The sequence below is a fragment of the Thamnophis elegans genome, chromosome 3, assembly GCF_009769535.1.
Source record: "Thamnophis elegans isolate rThaEle1 chromosome 3, rThaEle1.pri, whole genome shotgun sequence".
Taxonomy (NCBI): Eukaryota; Metazoa; Chordata; class Lepidosauria; order Squamata; family Colubridae; genus Thamnophis; species Thamnophis elegans.
Genome location: NC_045543.1, coordinates 75,204,163 through 75,223,966, shown reverse-complemented (window position 1 = coordinate 75,223,966; position 19,804 = coordinate 75,204,163). Strand labels below are relative to the sequence as shown.

Below are 19,804 nucleotides of genomic sequence, written 5' to 3'. Positions count from 1 at the left end.
GAGTTATTTATAAAAATAATAAAGATGGGATGTAAATAAACAAACAAACCCAAACGTTATAAATGTCTACCCTATTATTTCATCTGGTTAATAGTACATATGTCTACTCAGAACTAAAGTCAGTTAAACTTTTTTTTTCTTTTTATGGGCCTGCAGTCTCTTAATTTGGGTAAGAATCAGGGGAACTGAATGAAGCTGACTGTTTACTGGCCAGATGCCTTTCCTGACACCTACATGGAGTTCGCAGATGATTTTCTCTTTGCACCCTGATGAAGAGAAACATCCAACACTCCCTAGGATTGAACTCTCAACCTTCTGAGTGGGAAGCAAGACTACCATGCTGCTTTTCCAATTAAACTTAAGTTATTCTAAGCTATTTCCAAATTAAGTGTACAAAAGATGGTATCCAGAGAGAACAATACTAGTAACACTGGAGAAGATATGTAGAATAGATTCTACCACTTTCAAAGTCTATAAAATTGGTGTGATCTGACTGGTTTCAATGGGAAAGATAATAATTACTCCAGCTCTGGGTCTGATGCAATGTCTCTCTTTGTCAACAGTGTGTTTAGTAGGAATGTAAGAACTTTGAACATACTTAATTTAGGGCTTCCCCAATCATCTTCTACAGCATGGAAAGCAACTGTGGAGTGACACTGGCAGCTTTTCCATCACTGTAATGAATAGGCTTCCAGTGATGGACTTATCTCTGCTTTAAATATCTGAACACTTCCAGCACCTCTCCAAAAATGTAGAATTTATCTTCTAAATCCAAATATATTTGAGACAGACTCTTATTATGTGGTAACTTCCTTAACCGACATGACTAAAAATATCTGGTTATCAATCTATCCTAAACTCAGTAAGGCGTTTAATTTAAATCCACTAAGTACCATCTTAAGGTAGCAATACACAACCTTCCTGAAACATGATTCAAATTGCATGTGCATTCTGCATGATTAGTCCTTCAACCTTAATAAGTCAATATATTACACTCCTTTCAAAATGTATAAATCCTCAGTTTAATCAACGCAACCATACAGCGGTGACTTGTGTTCAATCAATGTTGACATAACTTCATGCTGATAATGAACTTTTCCATCATCTTCATTTTGTAGCGAAGACCTTGCCAGCAATAAATCTTCCAGGCTGTATCTCAAAGCCATGACATTCTTTCTGCAAAAGAGATATTTATTAACCATTATTAGAGGTGGGGGGGGAATTGAAAAACACTCTACTTTGAACAAAATAGATTTTATTTTATTTTATTTTCCAAAGACTGTGACGTTATTGCTGTGAATTAAGGCTGCAAGCTACGAATGACAGGATAAAAAACGCTTAAAGCAAAACAAATAGATAAGATATTTCACCATTGGTTGTAATTTAGATCTTAGGGATCTTACCAACTTATCTTAGGATCAGAGCATACTAATCCAGACACCTATCCCTCAACCTTAATGTTTTCCAGGAATGCATGACCCACCAAGACCCAGGAAAGTTAACACCATTAAACAACTTTAATTAAGCATCCAAGGTCAGGTTCAGTTGGCGTTTGGACTTTAGACTAACCTGCAGTGCTAACCATTCAGTTGGCATTTGGACTTTAGATTGTCTTGTAATGCTAAATAGTGTTTCTATGCTCTTGTGGAAAACAATGATATTAAGAATCTGGCATGTAATGTCATTTTTCTCCATAGAAGTGATTCCTTATTTTCCAACTGTTCTGGAGGATGGGTGCATTAGAAATATGTCTGGCTATAATACTGTGCCTTTTATAGCCTTCTTGAGGTTTTTTTTAAACTACCTGAAATATGGTATTGCTTCCACCCCCAAGGCAAGACTGCTTAAGAAACCTACCTTGCCAACCATAACTACAAGCTGTATCTCTGTTCCGTTGAGTCACAGTGTGGGGAACTCCTCAAAGAGATGGACCTTCTCTCAAGGACATCATCAATCTCAAAATCAGTGGCTCCCTGCAAAATACTTGTCCCATTAACTTGGATCATTCATCGTGATCAGCAATGCTAAGTGTTCCCAACTAAAAACAAATATATCAGCTGTTACAGGAAGAATTAAAACAGCTTATCATTACATGTTCAGGAAGAACTGATGGGTGACACTGTCCTCTGCACGTTGTTGGTCAGAATAAATTTCTATTAATGTTCATTACAAGTATGTATCATTTTGGAGAGACAACAGCAAGTAATGTCACTGTAGGTTAACTCACATGGATCTGCATTTCAAACATAGGGCACTGGATACGAGTGCAACCAGCTTTTCTGATTTTAAACAGAGCATAACAAGAGGATTATGGAGATGAGATAAAATCATCTATGTGATTTCTGAAGAGAAATGAGCTGTGCAAAGGAGTGGGCACACCAGTAAGAAGAACAATCTCGTTTACATTATAAGAACCAGCAGATTCACAAAGACAAATTCTGTGCATTAATCTATAGCGAATGGCTCTACCACAGTAAAGATAGCCTTGGTTCACAAACAACTTATGAGCCTTTTTGCAACGATGGGTACCAGTGTCATTTGACTAGGGGTTGGTGTTTTTTAACAACAATTTATGGCAAAATTTAAATGTGAATTATCTAAATAACCATGTTCCAAACTATCCATCTAGGAAGCAGGAATCAGACTAGCTTGCTAAAAGGTAAAGAACAACAAGAATCTGCTGCTTTTGCTGCCTGTTAGTCAAAGTCCTCTGTCCCAAATGAATTTTATTCAATTCGAATAGAAAAAGTTGCAATACAAAGTTAGAATGGCAGAAATCCAAGAAAATCCTTTCCTAGGATATTTCTTTCTTTTTCTTCTGATTTCTATTTTCCCTGCTGCAATAGGGAGTTAACATTTTATGTAGAGACAACAAGAGCTTTTTTCCTGAATGGTGGAAGGGGTATCAGTAGGATATTTTTTCCTCTTCTTTTTAAAATTCCTACTATCCTTTTATTTCTCCCCAAAAGCTCTTTTATCTGACCCTCTGCATAGCTGTTACAATTTTGGTTACCAAATAGCCACATTCAAGGAATTCAGTTTGCCAGTAGTACAATCCATGGAGGAAAAGCTAGCATATAAATATAACAAAAAAAATTGAATTCATCAAAGAGTTGTAGAGTCTTAACAAACAGCTGCTTAATACATGATATATGTAGGAAATCAGGACTCATCTCTCCCCTTATTTAAGCTGAATAAACTTCCAGTCTTGACTCTTGAAAGCTACCATCATCTGCCTGAATCAAATATATCACGTTTTGTTGTTTTTGCTCATATAAAGAGCTAGCAATAGCAATAGCACTTATATAGGATATATAATAGAGGATAGCAATAGCAAAAGCACATACACCGCTTCACAGGGATTACAGCCCTCTTTAAGAGTTTATAAAGTCATTTTACCTTCAACAATCTGGGTCCTCATTTTACAGACCTTGGAAGGATAGAAAACTGAGTCAACCTTGAGCCGATGACAACTGAACTGCTGCAGTTGGTAGAATAGGCCAGCAATACTGCATTCTAACCACTGCGCCACCACGGCTCATGATGATGGTGACACCCATAAAACCAGGATAGAAGTTTGCTTTTGATTTTCCATATGGAAGGAAATATTTTTCCTCCTTTTCGTTCTCCACCACTACCATAGAATTCAACATAGAAGGCCACCTCTATCTTGCGATTTGGCCCAGAGACAGATTTCTCATCTCAGCAAAGGCCAAACTTGCCAAGGAGCAAATGCGATTCCTTTTGAGAGGAAAATTGAAATATAGTGCAGGGAATTGGCATTACAACGTAATCAAAGCAGATTGATGAGCTTTCTCCATGACTTTTTCACCTTCATTTTGGATAGTCAAAACTGGTAACTCGGGTGCCATTTTGCTACTCTGTAAAATGTCTAAGAGTATTTATTTAATTAATGTGTACACTGCCCATCTCACCAAGAGGTAACTCTAGGCAACCTGCAATAAGTTAAAAAATTAAACATGTAAATAATAAGTAAGTATCCCAGTGAAGAAAGTTATACTCACAATGGAAAGCCTTTCTCTGGCTTCAGGAGAAGTAAGCAGATTCCTCACTCTCTCATTAATCTCCTCCCAGCTGGAAGTGGAGCTGGAGTATAGCCTGAAAAACATCCGACACTCAATACTCGTTGTCTAGGCCAGGGGTCACCAACCTTTCGGACTTCAGGGACCACTGCATTCATAATTTTAAATCCCGCGGACCAATAATGATTTTTTTTAAAAAAAAAGATAAATAGCATTTAATGCAATATAAAAAATGCAAATATTTTTTCTGCGTACCACCAAAATTTTCTCACGGACCACTGGTTGGTGACCATTGATCTAGGCCATGGCTGGCTGGTGAATTCTGAGAGTTGAACTCCATTGGTCTTCAATTTGGAAAGTTGGTCACCCTGGTTTAGGCAGATGGTCCCATCAGATGACACAAGCACTTCTGTCTGCTGGCATTTCCACAGGTTCCCCATTAGTAACAGCTCTCCCTCCTTCTTTACTACTAAATATGAATGCAGAATACGTTCAACTTTTGTTTTCTGCAAGTTGGGCTCACAATCTGAACAGCAAATGTCACTATTTTGCTGCAGAGATAAACTTTTGCTAAAGTGCTGACTAAGAACCCAAAGAACCTCTTTTACCAAGCGATTCAAATGTGTGAAATTCTCCCAGATTTTTTTTTTATTTTTTTTTCTATTTATACCACAAGGTCAGAATTGTTTATGGGACTTGCCTAGATCTTAGCTCATATTTTTCTTAATCTAAGCTGATCAGCATCACTGCATTGTATCCTTTAGTCAGCAGGAGGAAAGAAAATGCAGACTACTTTCACTTGGGACTTTCACTTTAAATTGTCAATAGCCAAGTACTCCAGACATTGTCATCCTTCATCCAAGTACATAGATATATCTTGTTTAGTCATTGGCACTCCCCCCCCCACACACACACACTTTCCCCCTAACAAAATTCTCTGAGGCAGCTGGCAACAAAATTTTGATCTAAATTTTACAGAGAGTATGAAAAAGAACCATTCCAATTTGTGACCCACTAAATAAAAATATAAAAAATCCATCCGAGGTCACTATAGATTTGATAAATAAAATCTATTAGCTGATCTCTAAATATTAAGAATCGGGACACACTCAAACGAAAGGATTCTGTTCCTGGATTCACTACAGAAAAAGTGGCACTCTGCCAGGGCACACCACCTTATCTGAGATTCACAGATGATTCAGAGTGAAAAAGGGCTATGAAGTCAACGCTGATCCCTTTCCGAAAGCTTTAAAGGTCTTGGAACTGTGTCTTGAAAAAGATGAGCAGCAGGAATTTTGCTAAGCATTAGCAACAGTGTAGACAAATCCATTCAAACAGATAAAGGAGCCAGGTATCTGAAGGATTGTCTATCTCCTATAGTTTGATAAAACCAGGCAGAGCTGGTGTACTTCATATCCTGTCACTCAACCACACCATTTATTGGGATCCAGGAAATTCATTTTCTCTGTAGTGACACCTGTCCTATGGAATGATATCCATCAGAGATCCAGAACATCAGAGTGGGAGTCAAGTCTTAAGTGTTCTTCCAGATCCTAGGGTAGGATCCAGGTGGAATCCTGTTAGTTATATTTACTTACAGGCAGTTTGCATGCCAAGACCCACAGAATTTTCTTTTGTTTTTAGTGTAAGTTATACAAATCAGGCAGCTTCTAAATCTCATACAATAAATCTGGTGGCTGCATTTCTTGCTAGCGGATGTTTCCAAGCAGACTTCAAAAATAGCCCTAATTACAGCATTCTGGAGAACATGAATGTTACTTTTAATTTTAACCTTTGCTGCCTGTACTTCTACTGCAATGTGGACTACTTATCAACCTTATTTCTTCTGTTGAAGCAATCATTTGTTTTAATTTCTTGCTTAAGTCTTTATCTGTATTATCTTAGCTGCTGTGCAGCTGCAACAATGGGAGCTGACAGTACAAGATGCTTGGAGAAATGGAATAAACATTTAAAAACCTTAATGAGATTTTGCTAGTAAATCAACTGATTGCTGAAAGGGGTTTTCAGGACTAGAGTATAGTGAGCATCTACACAAAAAGCCAGATCTGAATGCAATCATAAGTCGTAAAACTGATCTTTCAAGAAGCCATAAGCAAGCAAGATATAAGGCATCCAAAACAGGCTACAGTACATACAAACCTCCTGATCAAGAGACCTGCTGCCTCACTGAACTGAGCTTCTGATTGCTGACTCCATTCTACAACTACAGTGGTTCTTTGACAACTGTTCCCATAGCCTATGCAGTGATAGGGAGAGGGAAATAGGCCTCTTTCCTGGTGACAGAGGTTATCACCAAGAAGTGGGAATTTGAGGCTTCCTTGACAGAGAGATGGAGCTGGATTGTTATATGACTATTACTGATACCGATGAAGGCAAGAAGCAGCAGAAACTGCAGCTGTCAACAATTTCTGGTGACAGGGATATGCTCTAAACTAGATAGATGGACAACTGGTGCTACACTTAACACTTAATTATCTAAGAGTGGTAACCTGGGTTGGGGAGATGTCCATCTTCCACTAGGACTCGTTGACTCGTAATGGTTTGGGGAAGAACTTCTGTGGAAAAGACATGGGGTCTTCCACGCATAAGTGGCAGCAGATGTCCTTGCTTCATGAAATGATGGCTCATAATTCAAATGTTGGTCTTCAGCTGGTTCTCTGATAACCTATCAGAAGAAGAAAGAATTTCCCAATAATTACAGAAGCCTGCTGTAGTCTGCTGTTTTTCAGACTACAACTCCCCAAAGTACCAACCAGCATTCTGGCAAGTACAGATTCCAAACACATCTAGAAGATGGAGGAGATGGAGTCAGAACAAGGAAAATTAATTGCGAAAAGAAAGACACAGATGGCTGAGTATCACCTGCTGAGTATCAATGGAATCAATGGACTCCTAGAACAGACCTCCAGGGAGGAAGTGGGCAAATGTAACTTCCTGATTTTCATATACATAGCATCACTTCTGTGAAATACGCATTTGTCCCTCACAGGCCAAGTTTATAATATCAGGTAAATTGATGCTTCAGCTATTTCCCATTCTGAATTTCCCATTCTAATCATTGCAGCATTGGGGTGAGGTGGGGGGTGGGCGGGTAGAGCTCATACAACAAAAGGCATTTATTAACCATACAGTGGAATAGTTTGTTAAATGATCCAGAATTCTGAATTCATCAATTAACTTATTAGCCATATTTTTATAAACATCTCCCTAAATGTTTACCTTAGCAGCTGGAGATGTTGTTTTCCAGCTATCAAATGATATTGCTACAAGAAACAAAAACAAACACTGTGATTAATGCAAATAATTTTTATATTACACATACCTTGTATGACAAAAGATAGATTATGAAAACTCACAGGACAGTTTAATATGAATGATTAGATCTATTTTCTGCAACACTTGTCATCCAGATCTAATCAATTTTCAGGCACAATCTGGAATTTCAGCATAGATCTAGGCTATATTTATTAAAGTATATAATACAGGGCACAGTTACAGCTTCCTGCTGAATTAAAAACTTCTGATTAATGCTTAAGAATACAACAATTTACAACTAAAGATCTGGAGTATAGCTAGACATTGAAGCACAGCAATTTGGGGAAGATCAAAGCATGAAACTGGGTAATCTGAATTAGGTATAGGTATATTTTGGATATTTCTATTTTTTATTTATTGTTTTACAATGTTTTTAATATTTTGGTTGCAATATATTCTTTTTTTTTTTTTAGTTTTTTTTTTTTATTAAATGTTTTATTCATTTTCATTTTCAATTTTGTACATTCACTTATATACTGTATATTTGCAATAATAATAATATAATAGTAAGAAAAGAAAAACCCCAACCTAAACACAACTCATAAACCCAACCTATCGCTTTCATACACCCCTTCTTCTCCCCCTCCAACTTTCATTTCTCCCTCCAACGATCACCCCTCCTACTTCCCTTTCCCCTCCTATCTTCCTTTCTCGCCTTCCTCACCCTCCTTCCCCTCTCAACCTCCTTACATTCCCCTCTTCCTCCCTCCTTACTTCTCCCTCTTCCTTTCCTCTACTTCTCACTATGGTGCATTTCTCTATTCCTTAATCTATTCAGTTACGCTAAAAAGAAAAAAAGAAAGGAAAAAAGCAAAAAGAAAAAAAAAGAGAAAAATAAAAAGAAAATATAAGGATCAACAGTATACAAGTGTATTCTTCTTATTCTATATATTGAAACTATATCTCCACCCGCCCACCCACCCCCAATGAATCCCCCTCCCTAACCCCCTCCGACTTCCCAGGTCCCACACCCGGCACCGTTCAGTACCATTCACCTTCAAAATATCTTATTAACAATAATAATGAAAATAAAATAAAAAGAACACTCCGAAAAAGAAAAAGAAAAAAAAACGAAAAAGTAAATAAAAAAAAAAATTAAAAATCTTTTACATTATGCTCAGCCTCCCATCATTCTTAAAATTTAAACAGTGTGAATCATTCCATTTATATTTTGTCCTCGTCCCTTACTTCTTTGATATTTACCCCCATCTTCCTGTAGACTCTCCAGATAGCCTTTCTTAACCTTATATTCAAATATTAGTTTATACAAAAATCAATTTATCTTCAAATACAGAGCAGTCTAATCATACTTTCACTACTCATCTTCCTACCCTTCGTTTCACGTCTCCATTCCTCCCAAGCCCAAATTGCATAAGATTAGGATCTCGCTCTTCACTTTAAAATCCTGAGCTTTTTATGTTATACTTCAAGCATGTAAATCCGTAAAATATGTGCCCAAAATCCATACCAGTTCATTCAATCCCAAGATCCCTTCATCAATATCCCGCTCCACCTTCCTTTCTGCCCCACTCCTCCCAACTCCATTCATCCCAAACCGCAATTCAAATAAATCTTAGTCCCCACTTTCCTCACAGAAAACACTTCATGCGCAGTTTGGATTGAGATTCAAATAAGTCTTGTAAAAGTCCCGTATAATATCTGTCTAGAATAAGCAATGCTTCTTTCCATTCCTCATCAGTACACAGCTTTACCATTTCATACCAAACAGAAATCCTAAAGTTTTAATCAGTCCAAAAGCTTAGAAAGTATTTTAAAGACATCGCTGGATCTATATTCTTTACTCTTCTGCCCTTTCGGAAAGAGAAGGCTACCCTCTCCCTTATAACCACGTGTCCCGCTGCTTTGAAAATATGACTGAATCCTCAGTTTCCGCTCTTCTGCCTCTCCAGTAGGGGGAGAACTCCCTCCTTCTTGTAACCAAGTGACTTGCTGCTTGTCTTTCCTTCACCTTGTCCTTCCGCGTTTCCGAGTGAGTCAAGAAGCCCTGCCTTCAGAGTTTTATAATAAAAGTCCCGAGCTTCCGAGACAGAATTAATACGAAATCTTTGATTTTCAAATGTAACTGTGATTCCAACTGGAGCTTCCCATTTATACTGTATTTGACGATTTCTAAGTTCTTGGGTTAAAAAAGTATAGCCTCTCCTTGCTTGCAGCATCTGGAGCGGGATTTCTTTAAAGACAAACAAATCATAGCCATCGATTCGGAGCCTGTTATTGTAAAACTTTTGAGTGATCGCATTTCTGGATTCTCTTGTGAAAAAGTATATAATTATGTCTCTTGGAAGCTGTCGTTGCTCTGCTACACGCGAATTCTGGCGATAGATTTTTCGAATATTCCAATCAAAATTGAGTCCCGGACCTCCCACCGCTTGGCTGAAAGCTTCTACAAACGTCTGTTTCAAGTTCTCTCCTTTCTTTTCGGGCAGTCCTCTGACTCTTATTGCAGACGCCTTTCTGTTATAATTTATCATTGTAAGTTGTGTTTGAGTATTTCTAATCTCTTGTTGTAATGCTTGGATATTAGAAGTCAAATTAAAATTAGCCCCCTCCAAAGTTTCCAGTTTAGTCTCCATTTCTTCGATATAATCTGTCAAAGTAGACGTAACTTCAAACATATCCGCCTTTATTTGGGCAATTTTAGTCTGTATTTTATCGCATAAATCCAGCACAAATTCTTTAATTTCTTGTTTAAAGTCATTAATTATTTGAAAGAAAAGCTCCTGTGTCAAGGAATCTCCAGTAGGTGGTGTAGGAGACAAAGGCAGCGATTTACTAACAAGTTCTTTAAGCACATGCGGGGGGGATTTTTTTGCCTGCTTAGACCTGGGAGGCATTATAGATAAAAGCTGAGAATAAACAGATAAACAGTGTCTTCAGCTGGTCAGTTCTCAATAAATTAGGTTGCAATATATTCTTTGAATTGTATACAGAGTCATTGACTGAGATGGGCAACTATAGAAATTGAATAGAGAGACATATAGCACAAAGGTTGTCTATTTCTCCATGATATTCAGTGGTTTAGAATGACACAATGCCCTGATTCTCTGAAATTTGGACTAAAGTATTTTTTTTTTTTTTTTGCTGATTAACAAGAAAAAGAAACATGTTGAGCTCAACAAAGGAAATCCTAATGCATGAAAGGTTTTGCTCCTTTGTTTGCCAGAATTTTGACAACATACAATTGGGCTTTCAAGGAAAGAGACAATCTCACTTGTTTCCCTCTATTAGCAGTTGAGAAAATGATTTGGCAAGGAAGAGCAAACTCCCATGTCACACGTTACTTTGAAAACCAGAGAAAGAACTGTATGTAATATAGATGCTTATGATTATTTATTAGCTGGCTAAATGCCACAGTTTATTCACAACTGAGTAACTCAGAAGTGTTTTCATCAAGTGATAGCACCTTCTACAGTAACATGCTGATTAAATATTTACAATACTTATTTATCCAGATATATAAAAGCGTAAATTTATCTAATACGTTAATATTTATTATTTTAAATTGTTACAAAAATGGTAGGAATTTGGAAGAAGAATGCAAATCCATGGATACCTAACGAGTGTCTGGGACAGCAGCTTATCTGTTACAATGATTTTTTTAAAGACAGATTTGGGTCAGGAGCAGAGAAACAGATGGCAGTTTCCCAGATATAGAAATCTATGATTTGAAAAAATATATCTCTCTACGGGAAGTCTTCTAATGAAAGCTATTTGGCTCTCTTCCAAACCTATGTAACAACTGCACCTTTATTTCACGGGTAATCTATTCCAGATTTCCCTACATAATATTATCTAGCAAGTGCATGCTGCGATGGTTACAAGAAGAATCTACTGAAAGAAGACTCAGTAGATACAGGAAGAAAATGTGATGCCTGAGGAGCATTTTTCCCCAGCATGGGCGACATTATGAAGAATTTGTATTATGTGCCATGTTCTATCTTAATTTTATGCCATTAAGAAAGGTATCAACACATTGTCTGATATAGAAAGGAACAAGATGGGATGCACAACTTTGCTTAAATCACAGCTCTGAGTTATCTTCCGGGCCATGGAGACTATGCATCATTCACTAGAATTACTCAGTTAGTCCAACCGTGTGGTTTGTGGTCTCCAATGCACATTACTGATAGCAATCTTTGTTGTAATTTACAGAAACAAAAGTTTTTATTTACAAAATAAAATTAGAGGTTCTGCTTTTGCTCTAAAAGAGCTCTCCTAATGTATTTAAGGTCTAAGTAGTTAGCGGATCTAGATCAGGCCTGTAGACCACATGCAGCCCTGTAATGCCGCCGCACAAGATGTAAAATTTTAACATTATGTGATTTATATACTTTAACATCAGTGATGGGTTTCAAAAATTTTTGGAACCTCTTCTATAGGTGTGGCCTGCTTTCTGGGTCCACTGGTGGAACCTCTTCTAACCGGTTCGGTAGATTTGATGAACCGGTTCTACCGAACTGGTGCGAACTGCTGGGAACCCATCTCTGTTTAACATATATATAGCCTGAAGATGGCGAGTGGAACCTCGCCGAAACGTTGCCAAGACAATCTCAATCTTACACAGGAAAAGGCCCAAATGCAACAAGACCAACATACCTACACCTATGAAAATCTATGAAAATATATGTGCGTGTATGTCACATCGCTACAGATACATACATATAATACACACAGACACACACATGTTCATCAGAAGAAATAAAGGTGACAAAATTCAGCCTGCATAGCATCAAAATATAACAGCACCCTGAGATGTAAGCATAAAAGCAATTAACATTTTAAATCAATGCCTAATAAACGAGTAAGTACCTCGTTTCAACTGGTACTTGTGAGGATTTTTTGATGTGATGGTACCCTGTCTTGCATTTTGATATGATAAGCGAGCCTGATCTTCCTCAGAAAATCCTTTAGAAGCATCCACCTAAAAATAATGAGGAAACAGTCTCAAAATGGAATCCTAAACAATACTGAAATAATTTAAATAAAGATTTCAAGGGGTGTGTGGTACACTTACTACTTATGCACATTTGCCCATGACATCCTTTAATATACAGTAATTAGCTTTAATATGATTGCAAGGTAAATATTAATACAACTGGCTATTTAAAAACTCGAATTAAGGTCAAAAGGTTGTGCAGATACTTCAAAAAATAATTATCTAACAAGTGGGCTGCTTTTAGACCCAACATTAAGATGTCTAGAAGTCAAATGCAGGGATATTTGAGGTCTTTATATGGTTCACATTTGTGGTGTAGATAGGAAGGAATGCCATTTATTTATTTTTCAGACTCCAATTTTTAATGTATTTCTTGGCTTAAAATCTATCATGCATTATGAGCTGAAACCACTGTTATCCACTTATCTTCACTCCCAAGAACCCAACTATGGCTGTTTCCTTATTGCTTACTGTTCTAGCTGATTAATTTGGGTCAATCTGCTCTATTAATTGTGATTACATTGTTTATTTATTTGAAGTTAATTGAATGGAAGCAACTGGAAGTTCTAATGCCTTTGAATGAATCAGTGCCTTGGTCTCGCCTCTTTCAAAGTAAGGGTGGGGGATCAGAACCAATGGTGTAGGTAAATTTACCTACTGAGAGGCAATTTGGTCTAGTGGTAAAGGCACCAGGCTTCAACGCCAGAGATCTAGTCCACCTTAGCCATGAAAACAGTCTCTCAGCATGCTCACCTTACTGAGTTGTTGTTGTGGGGAAAACAGGAGGGGGAAGGATGTGTTCACTGCCTTGAGTTATTTGTGAAAATAATAAATCAATGTGCATAACCTTGCATAATGTTGACTTTATCCTACCCCCAAATAGTGGATGATACACACATTTGTATTATCAAGTATAGAGAAGGATCATTCTCTTGTTACATCTAAACCTTTACTGTTTAAATAGATCCAAGTGTATTGTCTATTACAGTACGTGGCTTGCTAATTAAATCCTGTTTCTTGAGAGTTTACTAACTGGGATTGATGACATCCTGAGAATAGTATTGGTTTGTTTTTGACATTTGCAGAGAAAAAGGGTGATACTGTGAACACTGAAACACTGGATTTATGAAAACCTCTAAAGAAAACTTTTTTTCTTTAGCTATACAGAAAGAAATCAATATAACTGTCTCTGTATTGGAAGGGAAGAGACAAGAAAGGGAACATTAATTTTGGGAAGGGAGGAAAAGTGAAAATTGCACCAGACAGTTTTCTTGGAAAACATTACAATCAGCTTTGCCTAAAAATGACAGAGGTAGGTTTACACCACAAGTCTACGCATGCTTACCTGGATTAAACTCAGTGGGAATCTCTTTGAAATCAATGTACATCAATGTTCATCAGAAATTCAGGCCAAACACTCTTATTAGGCAAGAATCCCCACCGATAGATGTACATCTTACATCTGAGTAAAGGCCCCGCTGGCAGCACATAAAGATGTTTGCAAACATCTTTAAGTCAGTAAGAAATTCTGTAGTTCCCCAATTTTTATTATAGTCAAAACTTCATTTTATGGCTAGATTCTAGTAAAAGGAACTGACTGAAAGTATGTATATGTACATGTATGCATATCTGTACACATACAAGTACTTTCTGTACAATGTAAAACACACTTGGGAAGTTGAGGCACATCAAGGCTATTTGCATGTTGCTGGAGAGAGCCTAGCATCAGGGAGAAGAAAAGTGTGTCCTTACAACTCTCATCAGACCAAGCCATCATGGTTAATGGTGGGGATGATGGGATGCAATCCAGCAACAGAACCATATAGTGTCAATCTGAAATTCTAGGATCTAGCAACAGAGACAACATTCCAGTGTATGTTGATTGCACACAGATAAAAAGCAGATGAAAAATAGAATCTATTTAAATCAGTTCAATCTGAATTTTAATCAGCCCAATTTGACATATGTTCTGTTTTTTTAAAAAATGACTATGATTCAGCCTTGTTATCATCCTTTTGCTTTATTTAAAGCAAAGGTGCATTTTAAAAAGGGTATTTACCTATGGATGAACAGAATTCAGAGGTGGGTTCCTACCAGTTCGCACCTATTCGGTAGAACCGGTTCGTCAAATCTACCGAACCGGTTAGAAGAGGTTCCACCAGTGGACCCGGAAAGCAGGCCACACCTACAGAAGAGGTTCCAAAATTTTTTGAAACCCACCACTGGTCCTTGGATATGATTATTCTACACTATCATGCTCATATTTATAAAACTCAGTGCCTCTGTGAAAGGTAAGGATGACTACTGCGTTTGTGGTGCAATCTGAACATTGCGTGTGTTGAAGTTGTTTTAACGCAAACCAAAGATGCCTTTTAAAAAACAAGTTTACATCATATTCTTATGCATGCCAGAGCTGTGTGTGAGGTAATTTAAGGTGGTTCTGACAAGTGTCGTCGGCATCTTCATATCTGGTCACATGGGCGGCAAGCCACTCCCATCCGGTCACATGGGCAGAAAGCCACTCCCACAAAGGAGGCCACACCCACAGAGTAAGTTCGAACAATTTTTGAAACCCACCACTGGAACAGATCCTTGCTGAATTTTAGGACATATAACAACTATAATTTAGTTTAAAGCCTACCTCTGCACTGTATTATTGCTTATAAATGTTACAAAGGAAGAGAAAAAGGAAAGACGCCTCCCTCCAAAGTAGAATAGGTAAATATTTAACGTCTAACTTTCCTCTTCTTTGTGCTCCAATTTACACTGAGGAGTGTTCTTTATTGTCCCAACTGAAACCTTCCATTTAATCAAAATTAATTTTTATGGGATGAAGCAGTGGTGAAATTCAATTTTTTTACTATCGGTTCTGTGGGTGTGGCTTGGTGGGCATGGCAGGGGAAGGATGCTGCAAAATCTCCATTCCCACCCCACTCTGGGGCCAGTCAGAGGTGGCATTTGCCGGTTCTCTGGACTACTCAAAATTTCCACTACCGGGTCTCCAGAACCTGTCAGAACCTGCTGGATTTCACCCCTGGGATTAAACCATAATCACCCCAAAAAGAAGATGCATGTTATTTTTCTACCATGTAATGTTCGTGAAGCTTTAAATTGAGAAAACTGCCCCAATATTGAACTGAACATTTCCATCATAGTTTTGGTACTTACATGCCTAACTACGAAAGGTGGCTTGTGGGCCGCTTCTGTTTTGAACCGAACACTTCTCAGGTTCAGGGAAGATGGTGGCTGGTTCTTATCTCTGCAGACTTCATGGAGACGCCTTCTTGGGCTCAGAGATGAGGAGCGGGACTCAAATGACCTTGAAAGTCTCTTACAGCTCTGACTTTTTGCTGCCTTATGTTGCACTGGTGAGATGCTCCTTTTTTCGGGCGATGTTGAAGGCACCCTTTGTAACTTGACTTTATTGCGATCCTGCAAAATATACCTGATTTGTAATCTCAAGAATCAGCTGGGAAGGCCATATACGTAGTCCTCGGCTTACAACAGTTCGCTTATGACTGTTCAAAGTTACAACAGCACTGAAAAAAGTGGCATGACAGTTTTTCACCCTTATAACCATTTCAGCTTCTCCATGGGCACATGATTTACATTCGGATGCTTGACAACTGATTCAATTTATGATGGTTGAAGTGCTCCGGGGTCATATCATCCCCTCCTGCAACCTTCTGACAAGCAAATTCAATGGGGAAACCAAATTAACTTAACTGTGTGGCTGCACTGATTCACTTAACAAACGTGGCAAGAAAAGCCATAAAATGGGGCAAAACTCACATAACAAATTTCTCGCTTAGCAACATAAATTTTGGGTTCAATTGTGGTTGTAAGTTGAGGGCTATCTGCATTCAGAGTAGAGATAAGGAAAAAAATAGATTTGAGCAAATATTATTGGCTCTAAAAATGACCATTTATTAAAATTACTTACACTATACCACTTGCTGTGAAGAAGTGGAAGCTCTGTAATAGTTGTTCTTGTTGAAAATTCTAATTTTGGTGCAATGCCCTTTAAACAATTTTAACATGAGGAATTAATATAAATAAATGCATGCAGAACAAGATAATACATAAATGCACTACATGAGATTGCGACTGTCTATTTTTCATTAATTTGAAGAATATCAGATAAAACAGAAATGAATTTAAATTATTAGTTAATATGTGTGCATGCTTAAAAATTACTTCAAATAAGCATGTAAAGGTTACATCATAAACTTACTAATTGCTTCCAAGTAATATTTTTATTTGCAAATCATATTCTAGCTAGTAGTTATGCCGAGCTATCATATCCTTTCAGTTATCTCAAGGAACAGCAACATAAGGGTTGATTAGCAAATTGCTTAGTTTGACTGACATATGTGTGTTCTAATTTTAAATCACACTGAATCAATTTCTAACTTTATATAGACTATATTTCCTGCCAGCAGAAGGGACCAATGAGTTTACTAGACCTACTTAGTTATTACCGGTAATCCTTGACTTATGTGATAATTGAGCCTGGAATTCTGGTTGTAAGATATGTCGACCGTTAAGCAGGACACACGACTGACTTGATTTTACTTTTTTTTTCAACAATCATTAAGCAAGCCAATTGTCCACAATGGGCATTTTTTGTCATAAACCAGAAATAAATGACAGTTTCTGGCAAAAAATCATTGTAAATTGGGGTCATTGTCAGGTTCTGAAGGGTTAATGAAACCAGCCAAACACAGAAACTGTTTGTAAATGCAGTTTGTATTCTTCCTTCGGCATGAACTGACCAACAAAGCACTAAGGCAATGAATAAATTGTCAAAGCTGCCACCCTGTGCTTCCCACCACCTTTTATAGTTGCATTGGTAATTAAGATAAACCGCACCCTGCGCATGCGCACACCCATCACCTTGTGACCCAGAGCGAAAACCACCCAGCAATTAATCATGGATTGTTAGCAGGAGTGTCTTCAGCTTGTGGAGGTGGGACGGTGAGTCTTGGTAGCTAGCCCAGTCTTCTCCCCTGAATGGCAGCTCCAGGTCTCTGGGCTGGCTGGAGCTAACAGTCATGTGACTACAGGATACTGTAAATGGCAGGCAAAGTGGCCCAGCTGCAGATGACTTAAAATGTAATTTCATAATTGTGGAGAGGGGGGGAGGCAGCCATCAGAACTTCAAATCTAGGTCTGAAGTATCTTTTGGGGGGGGCGGGGGGGATTCAAAGATTTTTACTACCAGTTCTGTGGGCATGGCTTGGTGGATGTGGCATAGCTTGGTGGGAGTGGCAGGGGAAGGATACTTTACAATCTCCATTCACTCCCCACTCCAGGGAAAGATTACTGCAAAATCTCCATTTCCTCCCGATCAACTGGGCCTCGGGAGGCAGAGAATAGATGGGGGCAGGGCCAGTCAGAGGTGATTCTTACTGGTTCTCCAAGCTACTCAAAATTTCTGCTACCGGTTCTCCAGAATTGGTCAGAACCTGCTGAATACCACCTCTGGGTCTGTTATAACTTTGACTGGTCATAAGTCAAGTATAAATGCCTACTTTAGATAAATCATGACACAATTTGGGAAGGGGTAAAGTAGGTAGCCACAACTGCCATTGTAGCTTTTTGAAAGCCCCCGCCATGCTCCTGGCCTAGGATCACGCTTTAGGTTTTTGATATCACTATCCTGAATTTATGATATATATTTTTTTCTCTCTCAGAGCTCTTAAGGTCACTTTTGCTGTTTCCCAACTTATTTCCATTTGGAAACATAAAAGACACTTTCAATATTGCACAAGAATTAAACACATATTCAAAAAAGGATTAACAGATGGAAAGGAGTTCTCTGTCAACAGCTTTATCAGATGAAAATAAAGATGAATGATTAGAACTCTGGTAAAATTTTAATATATTTTTTCATAAAACAATCATGTGAACTGGCAAAAATTGAGGGGAAAAACTCAAACATTTCCACCTAGGAAATATCTTGTTATTATCTTTCATAATTCTGAGGCTGTCCAGCTGAGAATTATGGGATTTTAATTCTGCTCATTTCAAGGATACCAGATTAAATTAAGGCTGCACTAACACATAAGATTAAAAAAAAATCTCACCCCAAAATTTGGCACACGCTTTGTCAAAGTAAAATCATTCAAAATTCCAAGTAAACAATTAAGCCCCCATACCCATACAGTGCAATGGTTTATCACTATTTTACTAACTACTGTTTTCATTATGTCAAGTGAGGCTATCACTGTAGTATATTTTACCCTTTGAATGATCAGAAATGATTTTCAAAGCTGTTTGTGCTTTGAAGAGTTTTTAACTCAATAATGTTCACAAATAAAAAGCAAGAAGTTGACAGATCAAATAATTCATATCAAGCTCAGGTTACTGAGCAGACATTTCTGTCTTCAGTAAATGAAATCTCATACCAACATACCGGGAAAGAAGGATGGGTGTTCATTAATAGCTCTCGATCCACTCCAGGATATGAAGGAGTCAGCTTTGGCTCAGGAAATAGAAAATACCGAGTGTTTGTTTCATAAAATGCCAGCTCTTTTCCATCTGAATAGTAAATAGAGAATTGTGGCCAATGGAATACGTTTGACCAATGAAACATACAATCTCATCACATTGTACCATACTGCAGAAAGACAAGTAATTATACTGTCCCCCATGACACATTCTGCCCCACAGTGAACAACAAAGAAGTCATACATATAGTAAGCATTGGATCCAGATTCTTCAGCCAAATGGAACAAGCAATATGTTTCACATGTACTGCTATTTCTTCTTTACACAAGCAGATAAACTAACCCAACAAAGAGGTCACTGCATGATGAATAAATCCTGTATTATTTCCAGGTGGTCTGACAATAGTTTCAAATGGGGTTTGTTACTGACTTACAAATTGTGGCTTGTTTAGATTTCATAGCCCCAAATCCCCTATTCAAGCATCATGGTCAGATTTGAAAAAGAGCCTTGTACCCACAGACAGCTAAAAACCTCAATAGCTTCATTTACAAAAATGCCTAATTTACGTGCTGCATGCAAAAACTTTGCATTAAATCCTTAGGTCTCAAAGCAAGGAGAAGAAAATGTTGCTGAAATTCCAAGAATCATGACAACACCTTTTAAAAACACAAGCATCCCCAATTGTATAGAGACCTTTCTAACTGAAATCAGATGATATATTGTATTATTCATCCAGTTAAAGATTGCAATAATGTCTGAACTGTGCTGCTGAACAATATTAGGAACACTGCTGGTCAGGGGTGGGTTGCTGCCGGCATTACTGCCAATTCGTAACCCGCGTGCAATGTGCATGTGCACACACTTTGCATGAGCGCGGACTGTTCAATATAAATTGTTCTGAGCATATGTGCAGAACAATTTACAGTGAACTGCGCATGCACAGTCACTAAAATTCAAAATGGCGGTACCCAAACAGCAGCGAGGGAACCAGTTCACGGGCGTATCAGGCCTGGGT

At 38.0% G+C, this 19,804-nt stretch overlaps 1 protein-coding gene across 1 annotated transcript in view; it reads right to left on the bottom strand.

Moving 5' to 3' along the window:
- Positions 1–1,001: 1,001 nt before the first annotated feature.
- Positions 1,002–19,804, bottom strand: part of SPATA6L (spermatogenesis associated 6 like) — a 38,378-nt gene continuing 19,575 nt past the window's right edge. Inside the window, exons 5-13 of the mRNA XM_032214268.1 lie at positions 18,755–18,879; positions 16,280–16,357; positions 15,505–15,768; positions 12,210–12,321; positions 7,284–7,327; positions 6,554–6,729; positions 4,026–4,119; positions 1,858–1,973; positions 1,002–1,176 (exon numbers count right to left, since the gene is read on the bottom strand). Of these exons, the coding sequence (XP_032070159.1) occupies positions 1,872–1,973; positions 4,026–4,119; positions 6,554–6,729; positions 7,284–7,327; positions 12,210–12,321; positions 15,505–15,768; positions 16,280–16,357; positions 18,755–18,879 (995 nt within the window). The 3' untranslated portion in view covers positions 1,002–1,176; positions 1,858–1,871. The remainder of the gene's footprint in view (positions 1,177–1,857; positions 1,974–4,025; positions 4,120–6,553; positions 6,730–7,283; positions 7,328–12,209; positions 12,322–15,504; positions 15,769–16,279; positions 16,358–18,754; positions 18,880–19,804) is intronic.